The sequence below is a fragment of the Gekko japonicus genome, unplaced genomic scaffold, assembly GCF_001447785.1.
Source record: "Gekko japonicus isolate JY-2015 unplaced genomic scaffold, Gekko_japonicus_V1.1 scaffold2357, whole genome shotgun sequence".
NCBI lineage: Eukaryota > Metazoa > Chordata > Lepidosauria > Squamata > Gekkonidae > Gekko > Gekko japonicus.
This window is the reverse complement of record NW_015164729.1, coordinates 202,748-227,470: the sequence shown is the minus strand read 5'-3', so window position 1 is coordinate 227,470 and position 24,723 is coordinate 202,748. Positions and strand designations below refer to the sequence as shown.

The following is a 24,723-nucleotide window of genomic DNA, read 5'->3' as shown; positions in this document are numbered from 1 at the left end:
CTTCTAAGCTATGGAGTCCTGTGAGCAAAAATTCTATTTTGTGAGCTACTGGCATTAAAGTTGTGAGCAGGTGATTTGGCTACTGCATAAATTAGTTTGCTCTGGAGCCATTCTTCTTGAGCTAAGACAAAAATGTTTGAGCCAGAGGCTAAAAAACTGTGAGCTATCTCACACTAACACAGCTTAGAGGGAACACCACCTGTGACTACTCAAAGTTATCCAAAACAGCAGCTTTGGCTTATCATCGTGGCTTTGAAAAATTAATTTTTGCATTATAGCACTACCAGTGGTAGCCCGCAGCTGGCCAGGGGCGAGGGGGGCTATGCCCCCCACAGATGTGCCAGACCCTCCCGGTGGGGTGGCTCAGTTTCACATGGGCAAAGCATGTGAAAGCATGGGCAAAGCAGCCAGAAGCAGGAAGACCCCCTTACGCACTGGCACCACTCCCACTAGCCAAGCCTGCCCAGGAGAAGCCGAGTCACCAGGAGCCTCCCAGAAACTGGCAACGAGGTTAGTGCAGCCACCTTATCCTTTCTTCCCTCCCTCCCTCCCTCCCTGGGGCAGATGGTGGCTTCTGGACTTCGCTGGTGGCCACTGCAAAGGTGCTGCTACGGCTGCTCTGCTGCCAGGTCTGAGAGGGAGGGGAGGGTGACAGAGCCTTGGTAGCTGGGCAGCATGTTACTGGAGCAGACAGGTGGTTTCTTCCACCCTGCCCAAATGTATCTCCTCCTTGCCAAGAAATGCCAGCCAGCTTCTCCCACACGCCAGGCTGGGGGGCAGTGGGAGGGAAGGGAGGAGACAGGGGAGCTGAGCCTGATAGGGCAAACAGCCTCCTCACTTCCTCTACACTTTGGAGGCTTTCTCAAAGGAGGATGGGAGGGATCGGGCTGCGTGGCTGAGGTGCTTTCTCTTCCTCCCCTGAGCCTGGCAGAGTGAGCCAAAGAGCAAGAGTGAGCAGGGAAGGAGCGCCGTGGAGTAGTGTCGGACTCATGGTGACCCCATTGCATTTTTAATTAATTTGATTTAATTGATTTAGTTAAATTAGCCACTGTGCCCCCTCTTCCCCCCCCCCAAATGTCTAACTATGGGGCTGATGATGCACATATTTCATCTAGGATGGTTTTTATTCCTCCAGTTTTGAGTTAAGTTAGATATATGATCTCTTCCTTCTATTTGTGCTATATTTGCATATTTAGAATATCGGCTTTCTGATTAAGGCAATAATTTAGGCTACAGTCAAGTCCCATTTTAGGAAAGCATTTCAAGTACGTGTGACTGAACCAGCATCCAGTTCATTTATTACCCAGCCAAATCAGAGTAAACAGAACATTATACAGCAAGATGACTAAAGGAAAACATCTGGCATAAAGCAATACATTTAAAACATGATAGCAGACACATTTCCTTAATATCTCTCCTTATATATAATTGAGTAAGAACATTCTATATGAACATTCTAAATTTGGCCCCTTTAGTGTATGGACGCTTGAACTGTCAGTCAGAAGACGCTGGCTGGGATGACTGGCTGCTTTGTGCAGTCCCGCCCAGCGTTTCAAAGTCTTTTGCATATGGAAGCTGTTTGGACTTCACTGCATTCCACACCTCAAACTCACCCCCCTCCCCGCAAGGCAGTTGAAATGTCAGTTGCATATGGAACCTTCAAGGTCTTTTGCATATGGAAGCTGATTGGACTTCACTCCATTCCACACCTCATACTCCCCCCCCCCACAAGGCAGTGATGGTGTGCAGGTCCCAGGTTCATGTTTTAAAAGCTGCCTGGGGGACTATGGACCATTCACACACTTTCAACCATAACATGCCGCATAGGGTAGTTGTGCGGATCATATGGGGGAGAGGAGAATGATGTCAGCTGGTCCCTAGGCAGAGGCTGGGGGGGGGGGAGTAAACTTGAAGACAGACAGGCAGATAAAGGTTAGGCTGATGGGTGCCTGGAAAGGACATAGGGTTGCCAACTCCAGGTTGGAAACTTCCAGGATAGTTTAGGAATGAAGCCTGCTGAGGGTGGGGTCTGAGGAGGAGGAGGAGGAAGAGGAAGAGGAGGACCTCAGACAGATACAATGCCATACTCCCCACCCTCCAAACAAGCTGTTGCCAGTCTCCAGGTGACAGCTGGAGAGCTCTTAAAGCTCTGGTGCTAATTCAAAGTGCTGCAATTTGTCGACAGAGTAGTGTTTTGGCAAATCTTTAGGAATTGTTTGGTGCATTTACGATGAGGCACCCACCCAGAGCCTCTGGCATTTTCTCACTCTGCTGGCATCAAAACCAATTTAAGGCAAAATAAGAGGCTACTGAGAGGGGAGGAGATAAAGTTGCCAGCTTTAGGTATGGAAAATCCTGGAGATTTGAGGAGTGGAGGCCGGAGAGGGGGACATCAGACAGGTTACAGTGCCATAGACTCCACCCTCCAACCCAGCTATTTGCTCCTGGGGAACTATTGTTGCCAATCTTGGCCCAGCACCCATCAAACCATTCTCTTCAACCCCCTGCTGTGCAGCTGACTTTCCCCTAGGGTTGCCAATCTCCAGGTGGGACCTGGAGATCAAGGCGGGCGACAGAAGGCCGATGCCTCCGTCGCCCTGCCCTCTACAGAATCCACCCCCCAAACCTCCAGGTATTTCCCTCCTTAGAGCTGGCAATCCTACTTTCCCCTCAGTGCCTGTTGGTAGGCAACTAAGCTTGGTCCTGTCACCTACTTTGGCCTTTGGGAGAAAACACATTGGGGCCAGTCCTGATAGGGTTGCCAACTCCAGATGGGAAATTCCTGGAGATTTGAGGGATGGAGCCTGAAGAGGGTGAGGTTTGAGGAGGGGTGGGACCTCAGACAGGTACACTGCCATAGACTCCACCCTCCAAACCAGCCATTTCATCCTGGGTAACAATTGTTGCCAATCTCCAGGTGAGGGCTACAGATCACTCACTATTACAACTGCTCTTCAGGTAGCAGAGATCAGTTCCTCTGGAGAAAACAGTGGACTCTGTCATTATACCCTGCTGAGGTCACCACAGCAAAATGACACTGTTTGCCCAAAGCCAGAGCACTCCCCCAGAGCCTCTTTCTAGATCTCGTTGTATTTATTTCCACAACGGGCTTTACTGCTAGTACAATAGTAAACAAGTATCCATTTTAGAATCAATTCTTGAGGGAGGGAATTGTTTTTGTTGTGTCATACCAATCTTATTTTAAAATGTATTTATAACCATTCTTCCCATTCAGTTTTGGGACCGCAATGCAGCTAACAAAAAATGACTAAAATAGCTTTTAAAACAACTCTAAAATACAAAATAAACAAGCAAAAATGACAAATGTTATTGTTTGGTGGAAAACAGGTAGTCATTAAGGTCAAAAGAGTGGCTGCTTCTTTTCTTTCTGTAGGAGACCATTGTACAAATGGGGTGCTTTCAGTGAAGTCTCTCCAGCTATGGGATGCCATACTTACCACAGGTAGGACCTGGAGCAGGGCCCCAGCAGATGATCTAAAGTCCCAAGGAAATTCTAAGTACATTAGTTGGAGGTCATCTACCAGTATCCTGAATTTATCCTGGAAACAAATTGGCAACAAGTGCCACCCCTAAGCACTAGTGTAATATGTTCCATTTGGCAAGCAGCAGATAGTAATTACACAGCTACATTTTGGATCAACTGATATTTCCAAACCATCCACAAGGGCAGCCCACATGGAGCACACTGCACTAACCTAATCTGGCAGCTACCGAGGCATCTATATGACAGAGGAAAAGTCTTTTCTTTCCAAAGCAGTACACAGTTGATGAATCAGTAAAAGCTTTAAAAACAGGCACATTTATTAAATTATTATACAGTAAGGTCATACTGGATGGCTTCATGGAGTAATAGCAGAGAGGTGCTGTTAAAAATATAAATAGTCTAATACAGGAAAGATCAGGATTGGACAGATACTGCAGTTTAGTGATTTTTTTAAAAAAGTTCAATATAATATTGTATTTGAAAGCAATAATGGATTAATACTTGTATTTCAGTATCTCCAAATAAAAAACTTGCTTGTTTCAAGAATATGTAAAGGTGATTTTTGAAGTGAGTTAACCCTGTTCAAAGTTCTTAGTGCCTCATTATTGATATATTATAAACTGTTATGTATGGCTGCTCGGGGCTCAGGCCAAACATATATAAAGAAATGGCAATGCTTGTAGGTTATGAGCTTGACACTCAGGGTTGGAAGTTTTGTTCTTGAAGGCTTGCCTGTTTCTGTCAGTCTGAATTTGAGAGAAAAGGCAATAAAGATGCTCCATCATTGGCACCTTTCCCCAACTGGTTATCCAGAATGTATAAAGTGATTAACAATTATCGCTAGTTTTATAATGAGCCTCACGTAGATTTTTTCCACATGTGCTGGAGTTGCATTAGAGCCAAGAAATATTGGAAGATTATTACTATTATGTTGTCAAAGGGTATTGACCATAGTGTTGTTGGTACACCCAAACTCGGTTGAATTATGCTATGTCTAATCCTAATAAATATTGGGTATTTTCCTTATATGTTATTACAGCTGCTAGAGTAATATTTGCCAAACTTTGGAAACAAATAAAACTTCTAACAATAAAGCTTTTTGTAGATAAGGTAAAGAGTTTTTATTTATATATGAAATTATCAGCCCTGCAAAAATAAATGAGGATTTCACAAAATCTGATTTTATTTGGAAACAGGCTTTAAGCCACTGGGAGCAAACATTATGACACTTTATTTCATTTTTCTCACTCTGATGTTTCAATTGGAAATTTATGTAATTCTCTGATTATTGTAACGTATGTGATTATTTAAAAATTAAAAAACCCCCTATGACGATTAAAATAAATAAAAACAGGCACATCCTGTGACAAAAGCTAGTTAGATATCCCGGAGCAATGATGGAATCAGGAGTATTTGTAAACTATGTACAGCCCTTATATGAGGCTATGGCCCCATCCAGAACATGAAAATCACCTCCTTCCTGGTTAACTGGGTCCACCAGCATCACCATCTGTCTGGCAAGGATTAAGCTTCTGTTTAGTGATCTATCATAGAATCTCTTTTAATATCCATCTAATTAGCCCTGTTCCTTTCCACTCTGCTGCAAGGAAGCCAAAGGGTTACCTACCCAGGTGACCGGGGGGGGGGGGGAGGTGATCAGTCAGACCTTATGCAAAACCCACAAAGTCAAACCAGAACCTTTTTACTGCATGCTAGCCACAGTGTCCCATTTCTGGTTGTGCTAGCTGGTGCGTGGGGGTGTGTGTGTGCAAAACAAAGGTAGGAGACTGGAAGGAAGAATCCCAGTAGTCACAGATGAGCCAACTTAATAGTCCAGTAAGCATCTTAGAGGCAAACAAGATTTTTGGGATGTACCTTGACCTGGCTAGCCCAGGCATGCCCAATCTCTTCAGATCTTGGAAGCTAAGCAGGGCCGACCCTGTCAAGTATTTGGAAGGGAGACCTCCAAGGAATACCAGGGCTGGGAGGCAGAGGTAGGCTATCAAGCCACTTCGTTGAATTTCCTCCATACCTCAGTTAGGAGTCATCAGAGGTTGCCATGACTTCCAGACATGGGTACACACACACAAATGCAAAAAAATACCCCCAAAAAAGATTTTGGGGATGTAATCTTCCAAGGCCCTGACCCAGATGGCCTAGGGTAGCCTGAGCTTGTCAGATCTCAGAAGATAAGCAGGACTGGCTGGCATTGGTTAGTATTTGGATGGAAGATAACCCAGGAATACCAGGGTTGCTACGCAGATCCAAGCAATGGCAAACCACCTCTGAACATCTCTTACCTTGAAAGCCCTATGGGGTTGACATAAGTCAGCTGTGACATGACAGCACTTTATTCCACTACCACCACCAGCCTTTGGAAAGTCAAAGCTGCCTTTGACTCTCAAAAGCTCTAAGGTGCTACTGGATTTGAATCTAGCTGTTCTACTGCAGACCAACACGGTTACCCTCTGAAACGACCTTTTTAAAATGAGTTCTATCAGATGTAGAAGACGTCAGGAGTACAGTCAGATGTCAGAAGGAGAGTTCTTATAAACATTGTTAATGAAGAAATTGCAAGATAGCATTGGATAAATCTATGAAGATAATTTTGGACCCATAATATCATTTGTTCACGGTTCTTTTCTGGAGGGACTATTTCAGAAATTTAGACTACTGATACTAAAAAAATCTTCATCTGACTTTTAAATTTTAGCTACCAATAGTGTACTTTAACATAAACATTCCATCTCCCTCCACTGTAGCTAGATTCAAAGACAGTAACTGGTTTAGACAAAAGCACTCTCCTGTGCAATACTGCACTCAAACAGCATCTCGTGTAAACTGTCTGCTACCTGTACAAAGCAGCTAAACATGCCTCTCAGTTGCTTTGCGTGGGTGTCAGCCCAGTTTAAACAAGATGCTATGTGAATGTGAAGTCCTACAGGAAAGTGCTTTTCAGATTTGGCCTGTGTTGACACTTGTGATACAGTGCCATCTCTCAGCCTTTTTTGTTCCCCAGCTTGCCAAGCAAGTTTTTTTATTCTTATTAACATGTTTCTGTTCCTCCTCTCTTGCTTGTATCCAGCACCAGTTCAGCTCTCCCACTTAATGTAAATCAGATTTAGCTTGGAGCATTACATGCCCTGCCTGATGGTAGTTTCCAAATACTGGAAAGTGTTTGCGCATTAGCGTTCCTTCTGTTCCTGTATATCTGGCCATGAGGCATACACACAGGCAAGACACCAAAATAGGTTTCTTCCAGCTGAAATAGGCTAACACATGTCTCTACCAGTGATCTTTGCAGATCTGGAAGACATGAATTTTTAAATTTCTCAGAAGAAAGACATTTTAACCTTAGGGATAAACTCTGTTCTCCCATCTGTTGGTGGGTTAGCAACATCAAGGAGTTCTAGGAAATGAACAAGGTGTTGTTTCCTGCTTAGATATGTTTTCAGTATCACTTTCCTATACATTTTCATTTGTAGTCACTTCCATTCATTATGTAGAAAATGCCTAAAACATAGATATCAGATCTATACTTAATACGGGCTCCTAATTCCTCTCAGTGTTGAATCTTGACATTTGTCTGTTCACTTTTCTGTAACATAAATTCAAAAAATCTCTCACATGTCAGCTTACTTGAGTCAAATGTTCTTTGAGCACACTGTTGTCTTTAGTGGAGCCAAATTTCTTCTTCAGGGCAATAATTTTGTCCACTCCGTCTCTTCTCACCTCACTGATCATCTCAAACATGTGTCGACTGATGCTTAAGCGATACTCATTGAGTTTTCCCTGAAACCACAGCCAGAGGTCAGAATTATTTATATAAATGTATGTGAACTGAAAGGAAGGCATGCAATTCAATTTTTCCTGATTAAAACCCCCCTAATTTCAAATACTGTAAATTAATCTTGTTCTAAGTTTCACCCCTATTTTATGAAAGCTCTATCAACTTTGGGGGGCATGTAAATTAGCATCTCACTGGAGACAATGAAAAAAGCTAATGAAAAAAGCAAGGTAGAGATTAGTAGCAGCACGGGGCACTGTTGAATGAAGAAAGGGGTTAGCTTTGCTGGTATTTGCTGTGGTTTTTTCCATACTTGAATGGTACACTGAAAAGTACTCAGCTGCCAAAAACTAAAAAAAGGGAAATAAAATAGAACTTTTTAAGGTGCATAAAATGATACAGGCACAAAAAAGGCATGCTTGTTTGATGTCACAAGCACTGCCTAATATATGTTCATGACCTTTCTGCACCAGTTACAAATACTGCATTCACAATTGTGTAGAAGCACCATCTGATATTCCAAGCTATACAAATCTGTGATTTACTTCTGAAACAAAGTTCCCTGTTTAAGATGAATATCAGGATCCCCACAGTAAATTAGTAACAATTTGGATTTCTGTGTTCTTTTTTTCCACATGGCAGAATGGAAAGGCTGCTATTTGCAGGCATCCCATAACCCCCTAGAGAAAAGTTCCCAGCAGCTATAAAAAAGTTGCACTGTGAATGGATCAAGAGCCCAGGTTTTGCAAAATTCAAAAATTCACAAAAGAAGCATCCTAATGACAGCGTAAATGCTGAGTCCCTCAGTCTCTCATTCTTTTAACAAATATTGTAGGTCATATTTTTGACAGTCATGGGAGCTAAAAAGTGGAAAAATGAATTTCCAATTATTTTCTCAATAGCCCAAGCAAAAGATATTCTAGCGAGGAAGCCACCTGTTACAGCAAAAGCAAAGTCCTGTAGCACCTTAAAGTAACTTATTTTTGCTTTAGTCTACCAAAGATTATGCTACAATAAGTGAGCTAAGGACTTTTATTTTGTTCATACCAAAGAAAATGGCCCTGTGGTTTCCAATATGCCACAGAAGCAGATTTAACAAAACAAATAATAATAGCATGTACCTATTAAACTGGAAATCTCAAACGGTTTCTCCATTTAAAGTACATGTATCAACACTGTTGTTTCCGAACCACTGACATTTGAACTGTGTAAACACTTTCTGTAACAGAGCTTCTATAGACTAAACTATTCTCTTGAATCTGTCAGCTATGCTGCCATGGGGGTTGGGGAGGTCAGTTGAATACTAATTGCCACTGCATTCCTTCTGTACTTCGTAGCTGCTGTAACGCTTATCTCTAAGTTGTACAGGTGGTGTGATGTCTAGCTTCCAGGGACCCGTGTGAGCGCAGTTGTTCCCAGCTTCAGCGCTAACGGCCTGAGCTCCTTCTCCCGCATGCGAGAGCGTGACTTATTGGCCAGGGCAGTGGGAGGGGGGTTGCATATGAATACCCTATATCTTATTATGCCCAATGGGCAGACGCCATTCTTAACAGTGCCTACCTTTCCTGAGAAGTGTGTACTACATTGTTGGCTGTGGGTTCTGACAGAATCAAGACACCAGAGTAGAAGGCAGAATACAACTAGCCAAATGCTATTTTCACTGGTATCATACATATTAGGTAAAGACAACCACAGTATAGAAGATAAGTGAGAGGAGGGGAGAAATGGTAAGAAGATGGAAAGAACTGTAAAAGGCATAGGAGACGTAGTGGAACAGCATCTTAAGGGTGGGACAATTCTGTGCAGACATCCTACTGTCCGGGGCTTGTCTGGGCCTGGGGACAATGTTAACAAAATCTAACAAAGATTTTTTATATTCCCCAACCTCTTCACCATGGTTGTCTATGAATAAGCAGACTAAATTGTCTTACATTTTGTACATACATGCCCCTTTTGTACTTACTTTCAGTTGCAAACACATCAGAAATAAGCTTTGCACTAATGCATTATAATTCTCTTGCACTTCTTTTCTTATTTGTTCTTTGAGGTGGTAATCTTCTCTATGTAGATCAGCAAGTCTGGCTCTCAGGGCTGTTATTTCCATGATCATCTCATGGCTCAGTTCTGCTACCTAAACAATGAAGAGAAAATGCAATAAAAACTACGTACCTCTATCTAAATTCATAATTGATAGGTTTAAAACATACCTTTGAGTATACATATAACTAGCAACAAGAGATGTTCCTCAGTTTAGCTGAATAAAAATAACAATGCCACCCACCTGAGTAAGCCCCAACTCAGCATTTCTGCCTTTGTCTTCTGTTGCATGCATTTCCTGAAAGAGAATTAAAAAGCACCTTCCATCTCCATGAAAAAATCACCATCTTTCTACTTGATTAGTACAGCAACTATGCAAACCCTTTCCATGGAAGAGGAATCAGAGCAACATATTTCCCTTTCCCACCATGAAATCAATAGCGTGAGAATACTTGTTCTTTTTGATACAGGAGCCGCTGCTGCTGCTGGAGGATATTTTCATAAAACATGGAGTAGGTCTCAAAGTTGCTGCGCTCTCTAGCCATGATGTCACAACCCAGAGCAGTGAAGCATCTCTGTAAGTGGTCTTTTCCAATGGTGATCTGAGGGGGGGGGGAAATCATCCCAGAAAATAACAGTCAAAACGTTAGTTTTCCTAGGGGTGCACTGCTTTGCAAATTTGCTTCCAGTGATTTTTCACTGGTGTTACAGCATATGTACTGAGTGTTTGATGTAAGGTTGCCAACCTCTGGGTAGGGCCTGGAGATCTCCTCAAATTACAACTGATCTCCAGAATATAGAGATCAGTAGGGATGGGCACGAACCGGGAAAATGTGGTTTGGTTCATGACATGCCCTGTTCGCAAACCACGGACTGTCAATCATTTTTAGTTGCCTCATGAACTGGTTCAGTTTGTGAAGTGGTAGAACACCCCCCCCCCCAGTATGCTAGAGACAGCAAACTCACAGGGGATCTCCAGCTGACTCTCCTCTACCTGCCCTCCAAGTTTGGTGAGGATTGGATTTATGGGGTCCAAGTTGCAGCACCCCAAAGAAGGTGGTTTCAGGAAATGACAGGCAGTCATTTGAGAAGCATATTCTCTGCCATTAAAGTGAACTTTAATGCTACTCATGCATATGGGGAAATAAAATGCCAACCAACCCCCCTAGAGCCCCAAGGCATCTGTTGTCAAGGGCCTAACATAGAAGCCTGGTAAGTAGTTCCACCTGGCCAATACCTGTGAATGATTCCTCCTAGTGTAGTAAACTGATCAATTGCGCCCATAGAAGCAGGGCATTAATTGGGTCAATTTCTACCACCGTTGAAGCTAATCCTCCCCCCCCCCATTTTAATTCAGTCCAGTTTCCAACATGCCATGCCAGGAGCTCTTCATAGCTCTAGCAAAAACTGGATTTTTCCTTTCTAAATTCAAACCCCAATGATCCAACCAACAAAAAAGTATTAAAAGGGCTCTTTTGTCTGGAATTTGGATTCAGCTATTCTTGGAACTGAGGCACCAACTTAGAACCAGACAAGGACTTTGAGCCAAAGTAGATGTGATGGCATCATTGTGGCTACCACAGGGTCACCATCACCATTTTAAAGTGATTTAAAAATATTGCAACCTGTGTGCAGTGGGCTGAGCCGCTCTTTTCTCCTGACTGTGGTTAACATAAGAACATAAGAGAAGCCAATGCTGGATCAGGCCAATGGCCCATCCAGTCCAACACTCTGACACACAGTGGCCAAAAATACCAGGCGCCATCATTCCCGATATGGACGACTTTAAGGGAGTCCCGACTCCTGCCACGACTGGTGGGGGGACCCCAACGACCCAGTCGACGGTGCCAGTGACTATGACGACGCCGGTGACGGATTGATTAATCTGGATGCTTTTATGTGGCCGTTGCGAGCCCAATTCGAAGACCGGAACGCTGGGCCCAACGCGAGGGCGTTCCTGCGAACCCTTAAACAAGGTAGGTGATCGGTGAGGGGATACTCATCGGAATTCAAGCTCCACGTGGCCAAAGTGCAATCTTGGCCTGATCCTGTCTTAGCGGAACTATACCGGGTGGGACTGAACCTGGAGATTCAAGAGACGGTCCTGAGAGCAGTTGATCCTGTATCCCTCCCAGCCTGGATGCAAGAGGGAGAGAGCACGGAAACCCGCCTGCAAACCCTTTGGCTGGACATCGCGATGGCAGGGGGTCAGCCGACCCCTCAACCAACAAAAGGGAAAGCACCACGGCACGTGGAGTCGAACGGGGAGCAGCGCATGAGGCAGGGGCGTTGCCTGAAATGTGGGGAGCGGGGCCATTTCACGGCCAATTGCGGTGGATCGGGGCCTGTGAAACAGGGGCCCAGTGAACCAACCCAAGTGCCAGTGAAGAAGGCGACTGGGAAGCCAAAATATGCCAAAGCGTTGCAAGTGGCTCTCGAGGAAGGGGAGGCGGAATCCAGCAGAGAGGACCCTGAGCCGGCGGGAAACAGATTGGTCCTGCTGTAAGAGGCGCGGAGCAGCAGGGCCCGATTCCGGGGGTGCCTAATGTGGTGAGCAGTTTTCCCTCCCTCTTTTTCGTGACTGTGACTTTGATTAACCCCAGCCTCGGCACGCATATATGGGTGAGAGCCCTAATTGACTCGGGGTGCGGGAGGGACCTTATCAACCCCTCGATGGTTATGGGATTGGAGGCTGGGGTGGTGAAATTAAAAGACCCCTGATTTTCACCGAAACGGACAGCTCTACAATGAAAGACCCGTGTGAGTATGAGACTGTGCCGTTGCGGATTGGGGCTGGGAAACACTGGGAGAATAAAGCATTTGTGATCACCTCAATTGCCAGGTTCCCCTTAGTCCTCGAGGCCCCATGGTTGCACGGACATGACCCCTACATCTTGTGGGATGAAGGGAAAGTACAGTTCATTTCTCCAAAGTGCCAGAGCCACCGGTGGGACCTGAACTGGGGCCAACAGCCCATAGCGGAGGGCCCTTGTGTGTGCCTGGCTCAGGAGGAGCTGTTAACCATTCCCCCCGAGTATCGGGATTTGGCTAGAGTGTTTGAGGAGGAAGAGGAAGAGCTCCCCCCTCACAGACATTCAGACTGTAGCATTGAACTGTTGCCGGGGCAGAAATTGCTGAAGGGGCGCATCTATGCAATGGGATTGGCCGAAAAGGAAGAACTGCACAAATTCATAGAGAAGAACTTAGCCCGAGGGTTCATCCGACCGGCTTCGTCCCCCTTCACGGCCCCAGTTCTATTCCAAAAGAAAAAGAATTGGGGGCTAAGACTCTGCACGGATTACCGGGGCTTAAATGCAGTGTCAACTACTAACGCCTATCCCGTGTCATTGATTAAAGACTTGCTCATGGGCCAAAGGGAAAATATTCTCCAAGCTAGACCTTCGAGATGCCTACTTCCGGGTGCGCATCAGGGAAGGGGACGAACATAAAACCGCTTTCAACACCCCCCTGGGTCAATTCGAATACCGGGTGATGCCTTTCGGCGTTCAGGGGGCTCCAGGGGTCTTCATGAACTTAATAAATGAAGTGTTACACAAGCACTTGTTCAAGGGGGTGCTTGTTTACCTTGATGATATATTGCTGTACTCCCCCGACCTGCCTTCACATGTGAAATTGGTGAGGGAGGTCTTAACCACGTTGCACAAGCACAAACTCTTCGCCAAACTGTCAAAATGTGAATTTCACAAAATGCAAATTGACTTCTTGGGGTATCGGATCTCTGACCGGGGCCTGGCCATGGACCCGGGGAAGGTGCAAGATGTGTTGGGTTGGGAGGTACCCGGAACCAGACGACAGCTCCAATCCTTCCTCGGTTTTGCGAACTTTTACAGAACCTTTTTACCCAACTTTGCCCAGGTCAGCTTACCCCTCACAGATCTCCTAAAAACTAAGGGGAAGGGCCCGGAGGCTACAAAGCCGAGCGCCACACTGCCATGGAGCAATGAGTGTCAAGACGCGTTCGATCGCCTAAAGGCCTTATTCACCTCAGAACCGGTGCTTGCCCACCCAGATGAAATGAAAAAAATTATTGTGCAAACTGATGCGTCTGAGTCCTCAAGCATGGCTTCTCATTTCCCTGACTGCTGGGATGACACATTGCTTCCTGGGCTTCCCTCCCTCCCTCGCCCGGGTCCAGTGGAGGAACTTGGGCTGCCGGCATTATTTACACTTGGTCCTGCACAGCCCAGCCAGCAGCAGGTTAATCATCAGCCCCAGAGAGAGCAGGAGAGGGACTCTCCTCCCCCCCCCCGCCCCCTTTAAAGGGGTAGTGGCAGGTTCCCCCCCCCCAACAGCAAACAAAACTACCCAGCCACATACAACCAAGTGCTTGAAGGTTTATACACATCGCTCTTACACACGAGGTGGCAGCTTGGCAAAAAAAAATGTGGAAAGGATGAGAGGGGGAAAAGTCGGCTTCTCTGCCCCCTTCCCAGCCCCAGAGTGGGTGGAAAGCAGGTTTTGGTGAAAGTGCACAGGATCGGGGGGGGGACAGAAGTGGACACCGGAGTGGACCCGGAAGAAAAGGAAGCCAGCTGGCAAGAGGAGGCTTGCTGGAAATCCAAGAAACCCAGGGACCGGGGAGGGGGGCAGGAGAGAGAGGAGAGGAAGTTGTGCACTTGAACGTTCATGCAATGAACATATTTAGTGCAGGATTGCTCACACGCTCGAAGAAGCTGGGGGGGAACCCTCATTGCGGTGAAGAATGGTCAGACGACCTAATCGCAATCACTGCACGAGAGATGGCTGTCCAGATAGGCAAAATCGTGGATTCAAAGCGCAAGTACCCGGAAAGTACTTGATTTTCCCAGAGCAGGAAAACGCGGTAGAGAACCGGGAGGATTGTGCAAGAGAGCCCACTTCGGCGCGGGAGGTGGATTGGCATGTCTGATCAGCAAATTTAAATGCGAGAGGGACCAGCAGTGAAACCCGATCAAAACAACCATGTGACCGCACCCTGCCTCAATAGTTTTTGTTCATCAATGTGCCTACTAATTCTCTCCCTAACAACAGTTTCCACCAACTTACCCGGTATCGATGGGACCCTTTTTAAAGATGGGGGTGACATTAGCTACCTTCCAGTCCTCAGGAATGGAGGCAGATTTTAATGAAAGATTACATATTTTTGTCAGGAGATCCACAAGTTCACATTTCAGAACTCTTGGATGTATGCCACCCAGGCCTAGTGATTTATCAGATTTTAAGTTGCCTATCAGTCGTAGGACCTCCTCTCTCTTCACCTCAATCGGACTCAGGTCTTTCAACACGCCTCCCAAAACCAGTGGTTCTGGCACTTGAAGAAGGGGGGGGGCACAAGAATGCTATGCTGTGGGCAGGGCCGGCCCATCACTGACAAATTTTAGACCGTTGCCTAGGGCAGCGGCTCAACGAGGGTGCCACTCTGGCCTGCCTGCCACCCCACCTTCCCCATTAGGCCTTGGCCCGCATGTCCTGCTGGTGGGCTCCCTTTCCCTCGGCCGGCTGGCCTTGTCCCTTCCTCACTCCACACAGGAAGCAAAGCACCCCAGGATGCACCTCCCTTGCCGGCTGGAGTGCCCCCCCCCGGCAATTCAGCAGCACCATTCGGGGAGATGAATAAATGCACCCCCCTGCCACCCTAACCCCGGCATTTTTAAATTACTTTAAATGGCAGTAGCATCCTCATACTGGCCATGAAGACAGTGACATGTCTAGTTTGGCCGAAAAGTCTTGCCCAAGGACTGTCTTCCCCCAGTATCTTCAAGGATTTCTACACTGCAGACCTCCCCTTCTCTTCTCATTGGACAGGCAAAGTATATTTTATATCCTCCCTTTTATTCCCTTTTCAGGCAGCAACAACCACTTCCCAGAGTATCTTTACAAAGGACTAGGTTATGTGCTAGCTTTCTCTGGGTGTATATAATATTTTGCTGGATCAACTACACCACTCTGGCTTTGGTAGGCTGTCTGCTGTTGAACAACAGCCAGCAGCCGGGCCTAGGTAAGTCACGTGGCATCAAGTTGCCCAGTAGCTGCTACTGCCAGGCCTGACCCTGATAAGCTCTCTCTCAAAGGCCTGTTCTTCATTTCTGTTGTATTTGAAAGAAGGCCAAAACAGCCCTGGAAAGAGCATGCACCCTCCCGCTGCCTTTTACCGACAGAAACTAAGGCTGGGAATACTGTTATAGTTGCCCAGCAATGGCCACAACGACCACTTTCATTTTTAACATTACAGGTGCTGCTTCTGTTATTTGGGGGAGGGGTTAAATTCTGTTATTGGGGGGGCTTTAAATGTAATTGTTTGAATTTTATATATTGTTCTCTGTCACGATATTCTATGTGACCTTGCAAGCTGTCCTGAGCCCACTTGCGAGGACGGTGGGATATAAATCAACTGAATGAATGAATGATTGATGATGGATGGAAACTATATTTTGTTTAGGGCTAATTTACATACCTCTCTTCATTTATCCTGATGTAATTTTAATGAAATTTTATTTCACTTTATGTACATTATCATGGAGAAAAGTAGTTGGCAAAATGAAGCAAACCTACTCTTCACATTCAGACCAGTTGTGGGGTGAACTGAAATATACAGCAGCTGGAATAAATGAATCCAGTTTCTTGCTAGCATATAATTTTATAATAGCTGATGTCACTTTGCCACATATGTAATGGTAGGCTGAAAGTACTGTATTCTCAGGGAGTTCCCAGGTACTCCCTGCTAATACAAATAGGAGTATGTAGATTCGACAAGAAGTCTTTATACCATTCCATAATTCACACAAACCACCCAGTCCACTCCACAAGACCATAATCTAAGTAGTAAAGGGACCAAGATACAAAAGCAGAACTAGATTTTGTCCATGAGCATGAAACTCTCATGACAATATTCAAGTTCTTTAAAACAAAAAGAACTTATTTATTTCATACTTCCAACATGGGAGGAAGTCTTCTTGAAATTGATGAACAGTGTTAATTTTTTAAAATCATATTTCTGCAATGATAGTGCATCAGTTATTAAAACAAAATAGGACTGATGACCTGGTTTCAGTTTTAACAAAAGAGTATTAAAATTCAAAAGGGTTTTCAACCATGAGCTAAACCACTGGGTCAAGAAGAAATGCAAGAAAAATGCTAGTATCCTGGAGTTAGCTTAGACACTGCACTAGAGATTGTTCATCAGTCCCCACATGGCATTAAAGGTTTGTCACAGGCTTCATGCACATGGACCATTAACTCTGCTTTGCATCCAAGACTTCAGTATTGTTTTCCTGAGTTCCACACAGCATGACTGTGCAATCACCTGCTTTCAGGGTTCTCCCCTGCCTCACTGTGTTTCTTCCCAAACCTGTTTTGGTACAATCTTTTTAGATTGTGATCCAAAGCAGGTTTGGTCACTGGATGGATGGGAAGATAATGAATTTTCAGACCTCCCTGCTCTTGTAAAATAGTCAAAAGTATTTAAATTACTCAGAGTATCAATGGACCTTGCTCTATTAGAAAGAAGAGATTTCTTTGCGTTTGAAAAAAACACCTTTATTTCTAAGGGTAAAAGGTATACAGGAAACCTACAAAATAACAAACTCCTAAGAGCTACATTTTCTACTGCTTACTTCTCAAAACATAGTCACACACTAACACACAGACAATGGAGAATCTGTCCTTCTTCTCGACCCCTAGAAAGGAAGTCACCTGAAACAAACAACCAATCTGTATCACAATAGAAGTTACTTTTCCCGGCTAATCCTCCATTGGCTCTGTGCCAGGTTTCCCTTCCAGGTCCGTCTAAACAATAGCAATACAGGGTACACAAGTTAACCCTATAATGACTGGATTGTGAGACCTTGGAAACACACACATTTCCAACACCTGCCTTCCTTGGTGCCATTTTCTCTCAGTATCCCCATGAGCCCACCATTTCCCCCCATCTGTCACCACAGGGTTTCTTGCTTTTAAAATTAGCAGTGGCTATATCTCTATAGTGTTAAAACACCAACAATATAGCTAGTACCAATCTTTTTTTAAGGCCAGCAAGAAGGTGGTGTGGTGGGGAGGGTGAAATGGGTAGGCATGAGGGGATACCAAGGAAAACATTGAACATTTGATTGATGCTGCACAACAGGGAATCATCCACGTGTGGAAGCAGCTAAAGTTCTCTATATGTCAGTTTATTTACTAGGAGGAGAGTTTTCTTAGCTACTGATGTTAGAAGGAAGCTAAAGACTGTTCAGAAATAAGTACAATATATCTTGCAGTACATAACATGGGACCAATGTAAGAATATGGCATATATAACAAAACTACAAGGAATGGCTCTTAGATATTTCAGTATTGTATGGATTACCCACAGGAGCTGACATCACCACCTTCAGCAGAAAGTGAAAGTAGACACTTCACTTGATTATAAACAGTTAAATCTGGACACTGGTAGTTGTAAAACCCCAAAACACCAGACAGAGCTGTGTAACAGAAGACGCTACAACAAAAGCAGTAATGTAAAAACTCTATAATACAGCAATAGAAATATTAAAGAATAAAGTCCATATTATTACCCCACCACCCTTTTTCATATGTATACATGCTATATGTATATATGTATACATGTATATATGTATACATATGTACACATATACATATATGTATATATGTATACACTGTAGCCCTAATACCACATTTCATAGAAGCTTGCAGGCCTCCCTATATTACGCAGGTTGCTCTTTGAAGAATCAGTTTATAATCCACCTAATGAAATTTGAAACTCCTGCAACAAAATGTTTTCAGACAACAACACAAGCTGATCTAGCACATGTGTCAGCGAGCTGCCATTTCCCTGGGACGTGTCCCATCCCCCTCCCTGTCTCCCAAAGCCTTATCCTGTTCATGTAGTGCCTCTGTAACTGCCAAGGTCTCCAGCTGGTGTGATGTGGTGTTATGTCTTGAAGCTCTGGCTTGTTTAGGTTTCCCGTGTGAACTCAACCTGTGTTTATGGAATTGGCCGTTGCTGTTCTCAGCCCGCTTCGCGCCTTTTCTAATCTGTGAACCTGACGAGGGAAATATGTTCATTGGTTTAAACCTGGTTTGATTTTCCTTTTAATACACCTTCCCTGGGTATTGTAGTTATTCTTAACAATCTCTGTATGTTCGTGATCAACCATGCTTTGGAAATAAATCTTTCTTCTTTTTGAACGTGGATCTATTCTCCTGATTTGGGATCTAACAACATGTTACATAGTGATAACACAAAGTCTGAGCAATGTATGTTACTGTGTGCCTCCCACCCACCCATTGGGTCCACAAAGTCAAAGGTGCAGGAAGACAATATCTTTGATAAAACTAGATAATCACAATAGGAGTTCATTGAAACAAGATGCTCTCACAAAGAGACAGCCAGGTTCCTGTGGGATATGTCACACCCTTCCATCAGGAGCTTCTCTCGTGACTCCATGGAATCTCCCCACATACAGACCAAAATGAATGACCTGTGCCTGTGCCTGACATTCCAAGCTACTCATCAAGCATCCTGAGCAGTACAAATCTGGGAAACATTGTTCCCATCACTGGCAGAGAAGTTTTGGAGTATAAAAGAAATTCTTTTTAGCACACCAGGTTAGGTTCAGCTTTAGCTCAGGATTGTCCACCACCATTCTTGACTATGCTCACACTTCAGCATCAGGCAATGTATGAATACCTCTCTAGATCCTCATCTTCCTCTCTTTCTTTCTCCTGCCAGCACAGTTCCCCATATTATTATTCCTAGTTCCCGCACCTGTCCTTCATCTCCTCCACTCTCTTCTGGAGCTCCTCTTCTCCGTGCTTCTTCCTTTTGCTTCAACCAGCCCCAGGTATCTTGCCACATTTCTCCCACCACCTCTTCCTTGTAGCTACATTCCTACACCCTGTTCTTACTAATACCCCAGAACCTCATGAATTTGAAGAAGTGAGCAGTGACTCAGGAAAGCTCATACCCTGTTAGTCTTTAAGGTGCTACTGGACTCCAGTGTTCCCTCTAAGCTGAGTTAGTGTGAGGTAGCTCACCGTTTTTTAGCCTCCAGCTCACACATTTTTGTCTTAGATCAGGAAGAATGGCTCCAGAGCAAACTAATTTATGCAGTAGCCAAATCGATCGCTCACAACTTTAATAACAGAAGCTCGCAAAGTAGAATTGTTGCTCACAAGACTCCACAGCTTAGAGTGGGGGCAGGTGGACAAGGAGGAAATGCTGCAGTTGCTATGAGGCTTGGGGAAAGCAGCAAGGTCAAAGTGTTTGGAGGAACACTTTGGAACCGCTGCCCTGCCTGAGGAAGAGGGGGGAGTCTTTGCCTCTCCCTTCCCCCATTCCTGAAATGCTGCTGAGGCAGGTGGCCTGGAGGTGGACAATTTGGCAAGGAAGTGGCGAATCCTATGCCCCCCCTCCCATCCTCCCGCCTGCTGCCCAAAAACCCTGCTTCTGGAAGTCTTAACTCCATCCCAAATGTGGCAATGCTGGAGGCAGGGGAAACAGGCCAGTGATTTGGGGGGGGGGGGGCGACAGCTAAGGTGGGGAGAAAGAATCAGGGGTGGAAGAGTGAAAGGGTGGGGGAAGGGGGAGAGAACAGTGGCAGGAAGCTGTGGAGGAGAAAGAAGGGGAGAGAGCATGAATGACAGAAGGGGTGGGGGGAGAGGGGAGGAAGCAAAGGTATGAAGAATGGGAATCCCCCTTCCCATAAATTCCTTTCAGGTCCTCACTTTTGTGCGTGTGTGTAATCTCCCTTCTTGCCATCCCTCCTTGCTTTTCTGAAAAAGCAAGCAGAGACTCATGAAAGCTCATACCCTGGCTATATATTTTATTGGTCTCTAAGTTGCTACTGGACTCCTGCTCTACTGCTTTTTTGTCCATTATTACAGTCAATTAATATCATTTTAATTAACCAGAAGTCTGTGTTTCTCTCTCTCTAATCAACGTTATAACTTAAGATGATTTTGCCATATGAAAGCTGACTCTCTATTAAAGAAATATAACCTGAGCACCTCTGCATCAGTTTCTTGGTGATTTTCCATTAGCCTCTGAATAAATGACTCGACTATTTCTGGTCTAGTAACTGAGAAGTTTTCTTGCATGCTGCGATGTTTCCAGAGCTCTGAAAGAACAGAGAAAAGAACTTCATCAGCAACTTTCAGAATAATAGAACAATGGAAGTTGCAATCTTCAACACCAATTACTTAAGGTTCCTTGAAATCATTGGTATTGGTGCATACAAAATAGCCCTGTTACGGAGGCTGCTTTCAGTGCTCCCAATGGCAGTTGCCTCCAGAAGGCAGGATATTCATGTATAGGAAAGCACCACATAGATTGGGAGTGCTCTCTCTCTCTCTCTCTCTCTCTCTCTCTCTCTCTCTCTCTCTTTCACACACGCACACACTAGTAAACTTGAACAAAATATTTGTAAAAGTCTAGTTCTCAGCCTTCAGCTGGAGCATCATTTGTGCCGGGAGAGGGAGACAAGGATGACCCTGGATAGTTGGGCCTAGCAGTGGCTGTCAGCCAGGTAGCCCTCAAGGAGCACACTCCCATCACTGGGAAGGACATGGCGGTGGACCTGGGGGCTGCAAGTTACTTTCTGATCTTCAGCTCATATTGAATAGGAGTGGTCTGCAGGTGCTTTGGACATTCAGGAACTCTCTCCTGGCCACCCCCTCCAACCCCATGCTTTCTGAGTTTATTTTCTGTGTGGCTACCCATCCTTTGCTATGTCTGCAGGGGCTCACTGGTTAACAGGACCAGAGATGAATTTTACTCAGGGCTCTAATGGGCTAACAGGCCCCAGGGTTTTCGCCTTCCCCATAGCAAAGAACATATAGTGTATGCATGATTGTACAGTTAAAAAGATCATAACCATCACAATTGGCTGCTAACGTTTAGGCATTGGCTGGGGATCATAGCACAGGTTGTGTAGGGTGGGCTCATAGTGTGACCAAAAGGGGGGTCCCCTTAAGGGGCTGGGGGGAGAGTGCATGGCAGCCAACCTTGGGGTCAATGCATTGACCACACCCCCAGGAAGATGGTGATGAGTAGAAAGAGCAGTTTCTGATGCTTCCAGCCCTAATACCAGCCCTCTTCCCTCGCTTACCCCAACCGGCCTCGGGGAAGGTGCTGAAAGCAGTTGGGCTATCAACTACACTTGTCTCCAGTTTATGCTTCACCAGGACCTGAGGAACCTGTAATCAACAAATTTGTGGCCTGATTCTCCCTAGCAATAAATTTGTGGTCCTTCTCTCTTCCTCCCTCTCATGGGCTGGTCCCCAATCCAGGCACAACTGCAGATCTCCTTCCATCAAGCACAAATATTACATATTTCACTGTGGACTAACATTTGTCTAAACATCTTAAGACTCTATTAGTTATGAAATCACTCAATTCACATAACAGTTCACTTTTCCAACTACATATTATTACATATGTGTTGTTTGAAAGTACTAATAAACTCTTGTGGTTTTTTTTGTTTTTGTTTTTACTTAGACGCTGTGCATCCCCTCTCTAGAGCCTTCTGGTGTACCTCTCCAGTAACTGGCAGAGAGGCTGCTATTCTAAACTGACAGCCTGTATTTCAGAAGCATGGGCTGCCCCGCCCCATTCATTGTGTGAAGTTGCACATTATCTTTTGATTTGGCTAGCACAAGATAAAGGGTAAAGTAAAGGTTCCTTTGCTCGAAAGCCAGTCGAGTCTGACTCTAGGGTTGCGGTGCTCATCTCCGTTTCAAAGCCGAAGAGCCAGCACCGTCTGAAGACATTTCCGTGGTCATGTGGCCGGCATGACTAAACACCAAGGTGCACGGAACGCTGTTACCTTCCCAATGAAGTGGTACCTATTTATCTACTTGCAATTTCTTGCTTTCGAACTGCTAGGTTGGCAGGAGCTGGAACTAGAGACGGGAGCTCACTCCATCATATGGCAATTCAGGTCTCGAACTGCTGAACTACTGACCTTCCACAGCCTGCAGTTCAGCATCTTAACCACTTGAGCCACCTCAGCACAAGATAACAGAGACCTTATTAAAATGAGCAAGATATTAAACATGTGCAGTCATTACCAGTAGGAAGGTTTCTCTCTTCTCTTGCTTTTTCAGATATAACCAATGTCATTTCTTTGTTTGTTTTCTTTTGCACATCGTGAATAATATGTATTTCTAGACTTTCCAAGAGCTTTTTAAGCTGGAACCAGAAGATATTTTATGTACATTAAAAAGACAAGAGGATATAACGACAACTGACATTCAGTAACCACAATGGCAGAGTACAGGGTTACTTTTGATGGGAAACATTTGCGCTAGGTGTATGTCTTCTGGTTGACAGAGAATTCTTACTTGCCTGAGTAATGTAGAAAGTAGAGAGCCAGTGTGATATAGTGGTTAGAATGTTGAACTAGTATTTGGGAGACCCAGGTTCAAATCCCCACTCATGCCAGGGAAGCTTACTGGGTGACCTTGGGCCAGTCACCCACTCTCAGCCTAACCTACCTCACAGGATTGTTGTGAGGATAGAATGGAGGAGAGGAGAACAATGTAAGTTGCTTTGGGTCCCTACTGGGGAGAAAGGCGGGATATAAACAAATTAAATAATATTTATTTTATTTTATTTAGTCGACTTTTACCCCGCCCTCTCAGCAAAGCTGGCTCAGGGCACAATATTAAAAAATACAATATAAATATAAGTTATAAAATCCATTAAACACAAATTCTAAAACCATACATATAACATACTAAAGTGCTAGTAAAAAAATAATAAAATAAATAATGTTTAATAAGTACAGACATTCAGTTGACCCTCAAGTAACTAATTCATTTTCAAGGAGTGCTGATGTCTTGTTAAAACAATATGCTGCACTTTAGTTCATAATCAGTTGGTAATCAATTTTAGACCTTTAGATAGAAATTCAAATTTTACAGATCTGGCAAGGGTTGGATTTCTTCTAATATTTTTAAAGAAAATATATTTCTCTATACTTTACAGAACAACCTCCTCGTGTCTTCTGTTTTGCTTTACCTGCTGTGTTTTGAGCTCAGCTTCTGAAGCTTCTTTAAGGGGAAATATACACTGAGATGTAGTGACAAAACCTTCGAATTCATCTTCCAGACCCATACGTATGGCTACAGATCTTATAGCAGGGTAAAGAATTTCAACACTAGAAAAATGCAGAGTTACATATATTGTGTGTATATTAATAAAAGACACTATTTTCTAATTATTTACAATTTCCTCCTCCTCTCATACCCTTCATATTTTACATTTCTATGTATTTCCCTATCATTTGAATAGCTCATGTAATTTGAGTTTCATTTTCATGGGGTGGTTAACAGTCAAAAATTCAGTTAATAAAGCTGTGAGAATGATAGCCAGGTTAATAAACTAAGACAAACTGAAAATGAGCGTAAATCTTCACAAATAGTAGACACAGAGGGAAAGCTATGTCTGGTCTGTCCTCCCGTCTAGCAGGAGTTTGTATGACTGAATGCTCCTCCATTTAAAATAATGTACAGACAGAGAGATTCTATTTATTAGGTTTTATTAGGTTGGAGTGGGAATAATTTGGGGTTTCACTGATATTAAATGTTTTAATTGTGCATTGAACAATGGGAAAGATGGGATATAAATGTCTCCTTTATATATAAAGCCGTAGTGGGGCCCAACGTTCCAATTCACACCAACAGTGTTTGGAGGCTTGAACTGTCAGTCAGAAGACGCTGGCTGCTTTGTGTACTCCCGCCCACGTCAGCTCCAGCCAGAGTGTTCAGGTCAGTCTGCTCTGGGCCTCTGACAGGAGCGGACCATCTGCAGACTGAGTGCAGGGACGGGGCTTCTACGGCTGGGCCGCTTCAGCCCACTCTTCTCTGATTGGACCAGCGTTTCAAGGTCATTTGCATATGGAAGCTGATTGGTCTTCACTCCATTCCACACCTCAAACTCCCTCCCCCCTCTGCAAGACAGTTGGCATTGTCAGTTGCATATGGGACCTGCTGTATTCTGAGGTACAATATGTCCTCACTCACAACACATCACTTCCCCTTCAACAGAAACAAACCCAATAACATAATCATGCCACACCACAAAAAAGACAGATCACACCACAAGCAGAATACCACAAGGCAAAAAATGATAGGAAACGGTGCCAGCAGTCACCCCATTTCTGCCACAGATATGTACCTGAGAGCGCTTCAGAGGATGGTGTGCAGGTCCCAGGTTCATGTTTTAAAAGCTGCCTGGGGGATTATGGACCATTCACATACTTTCAACCTTAACGTACCTCACAGGATTGTTGTGCGGATCATACGGGGGCGAGGAAAATGATGTCAGCTGCTTTGGTTCCCACTGCAGGGAAAGGACGGTGGGATAGCTGCTTTCCCTAGGCAGAGGCTGTGG

At 44.6% G+C, this 24,723-nt stretch overlaps 1 protein-coding gene across 1 annotated transcript in view; it reads right to left on the bottom strand.

The window, feature by feature from the left end:
• The window catches only part of LOC107109032 (coiled-coil domain-containing protein 162-like), a 51,640-nt gene that overhangs the window by 24,296 nt on the left and 2,621 nt on the right, over positions 1-24,723 (bottom strand). Inside the window, exons 2-7 of the mRNA XM_015409608.1 lie at positions 23,350-23,488; positions 22,398-22,518; positions 20,337-20,446; positions 9,782-9,931; positions 9,256-9,423; positions 7,145-7,297 (exon numbers count right to left, since the gene is read on the bottom strand). Of these exons, the coding sequence (XP_015265094.1) occupies positions 7,145-7,297; positions 9,256-9,423; positions 9,782-9,931; positions 20,337-20,446; positions 22,398-22,518; positions 23,350-23,488 (841 nt within the window). The remainder of the gene's footprint in view (positions 1-7,144; positions 7,298-9,255; positions 9,424-9,781; positions 9,932-20,336; positions 20,447-22,397; positions 22,519-23,349; positions 23,489-24,723) is intronic.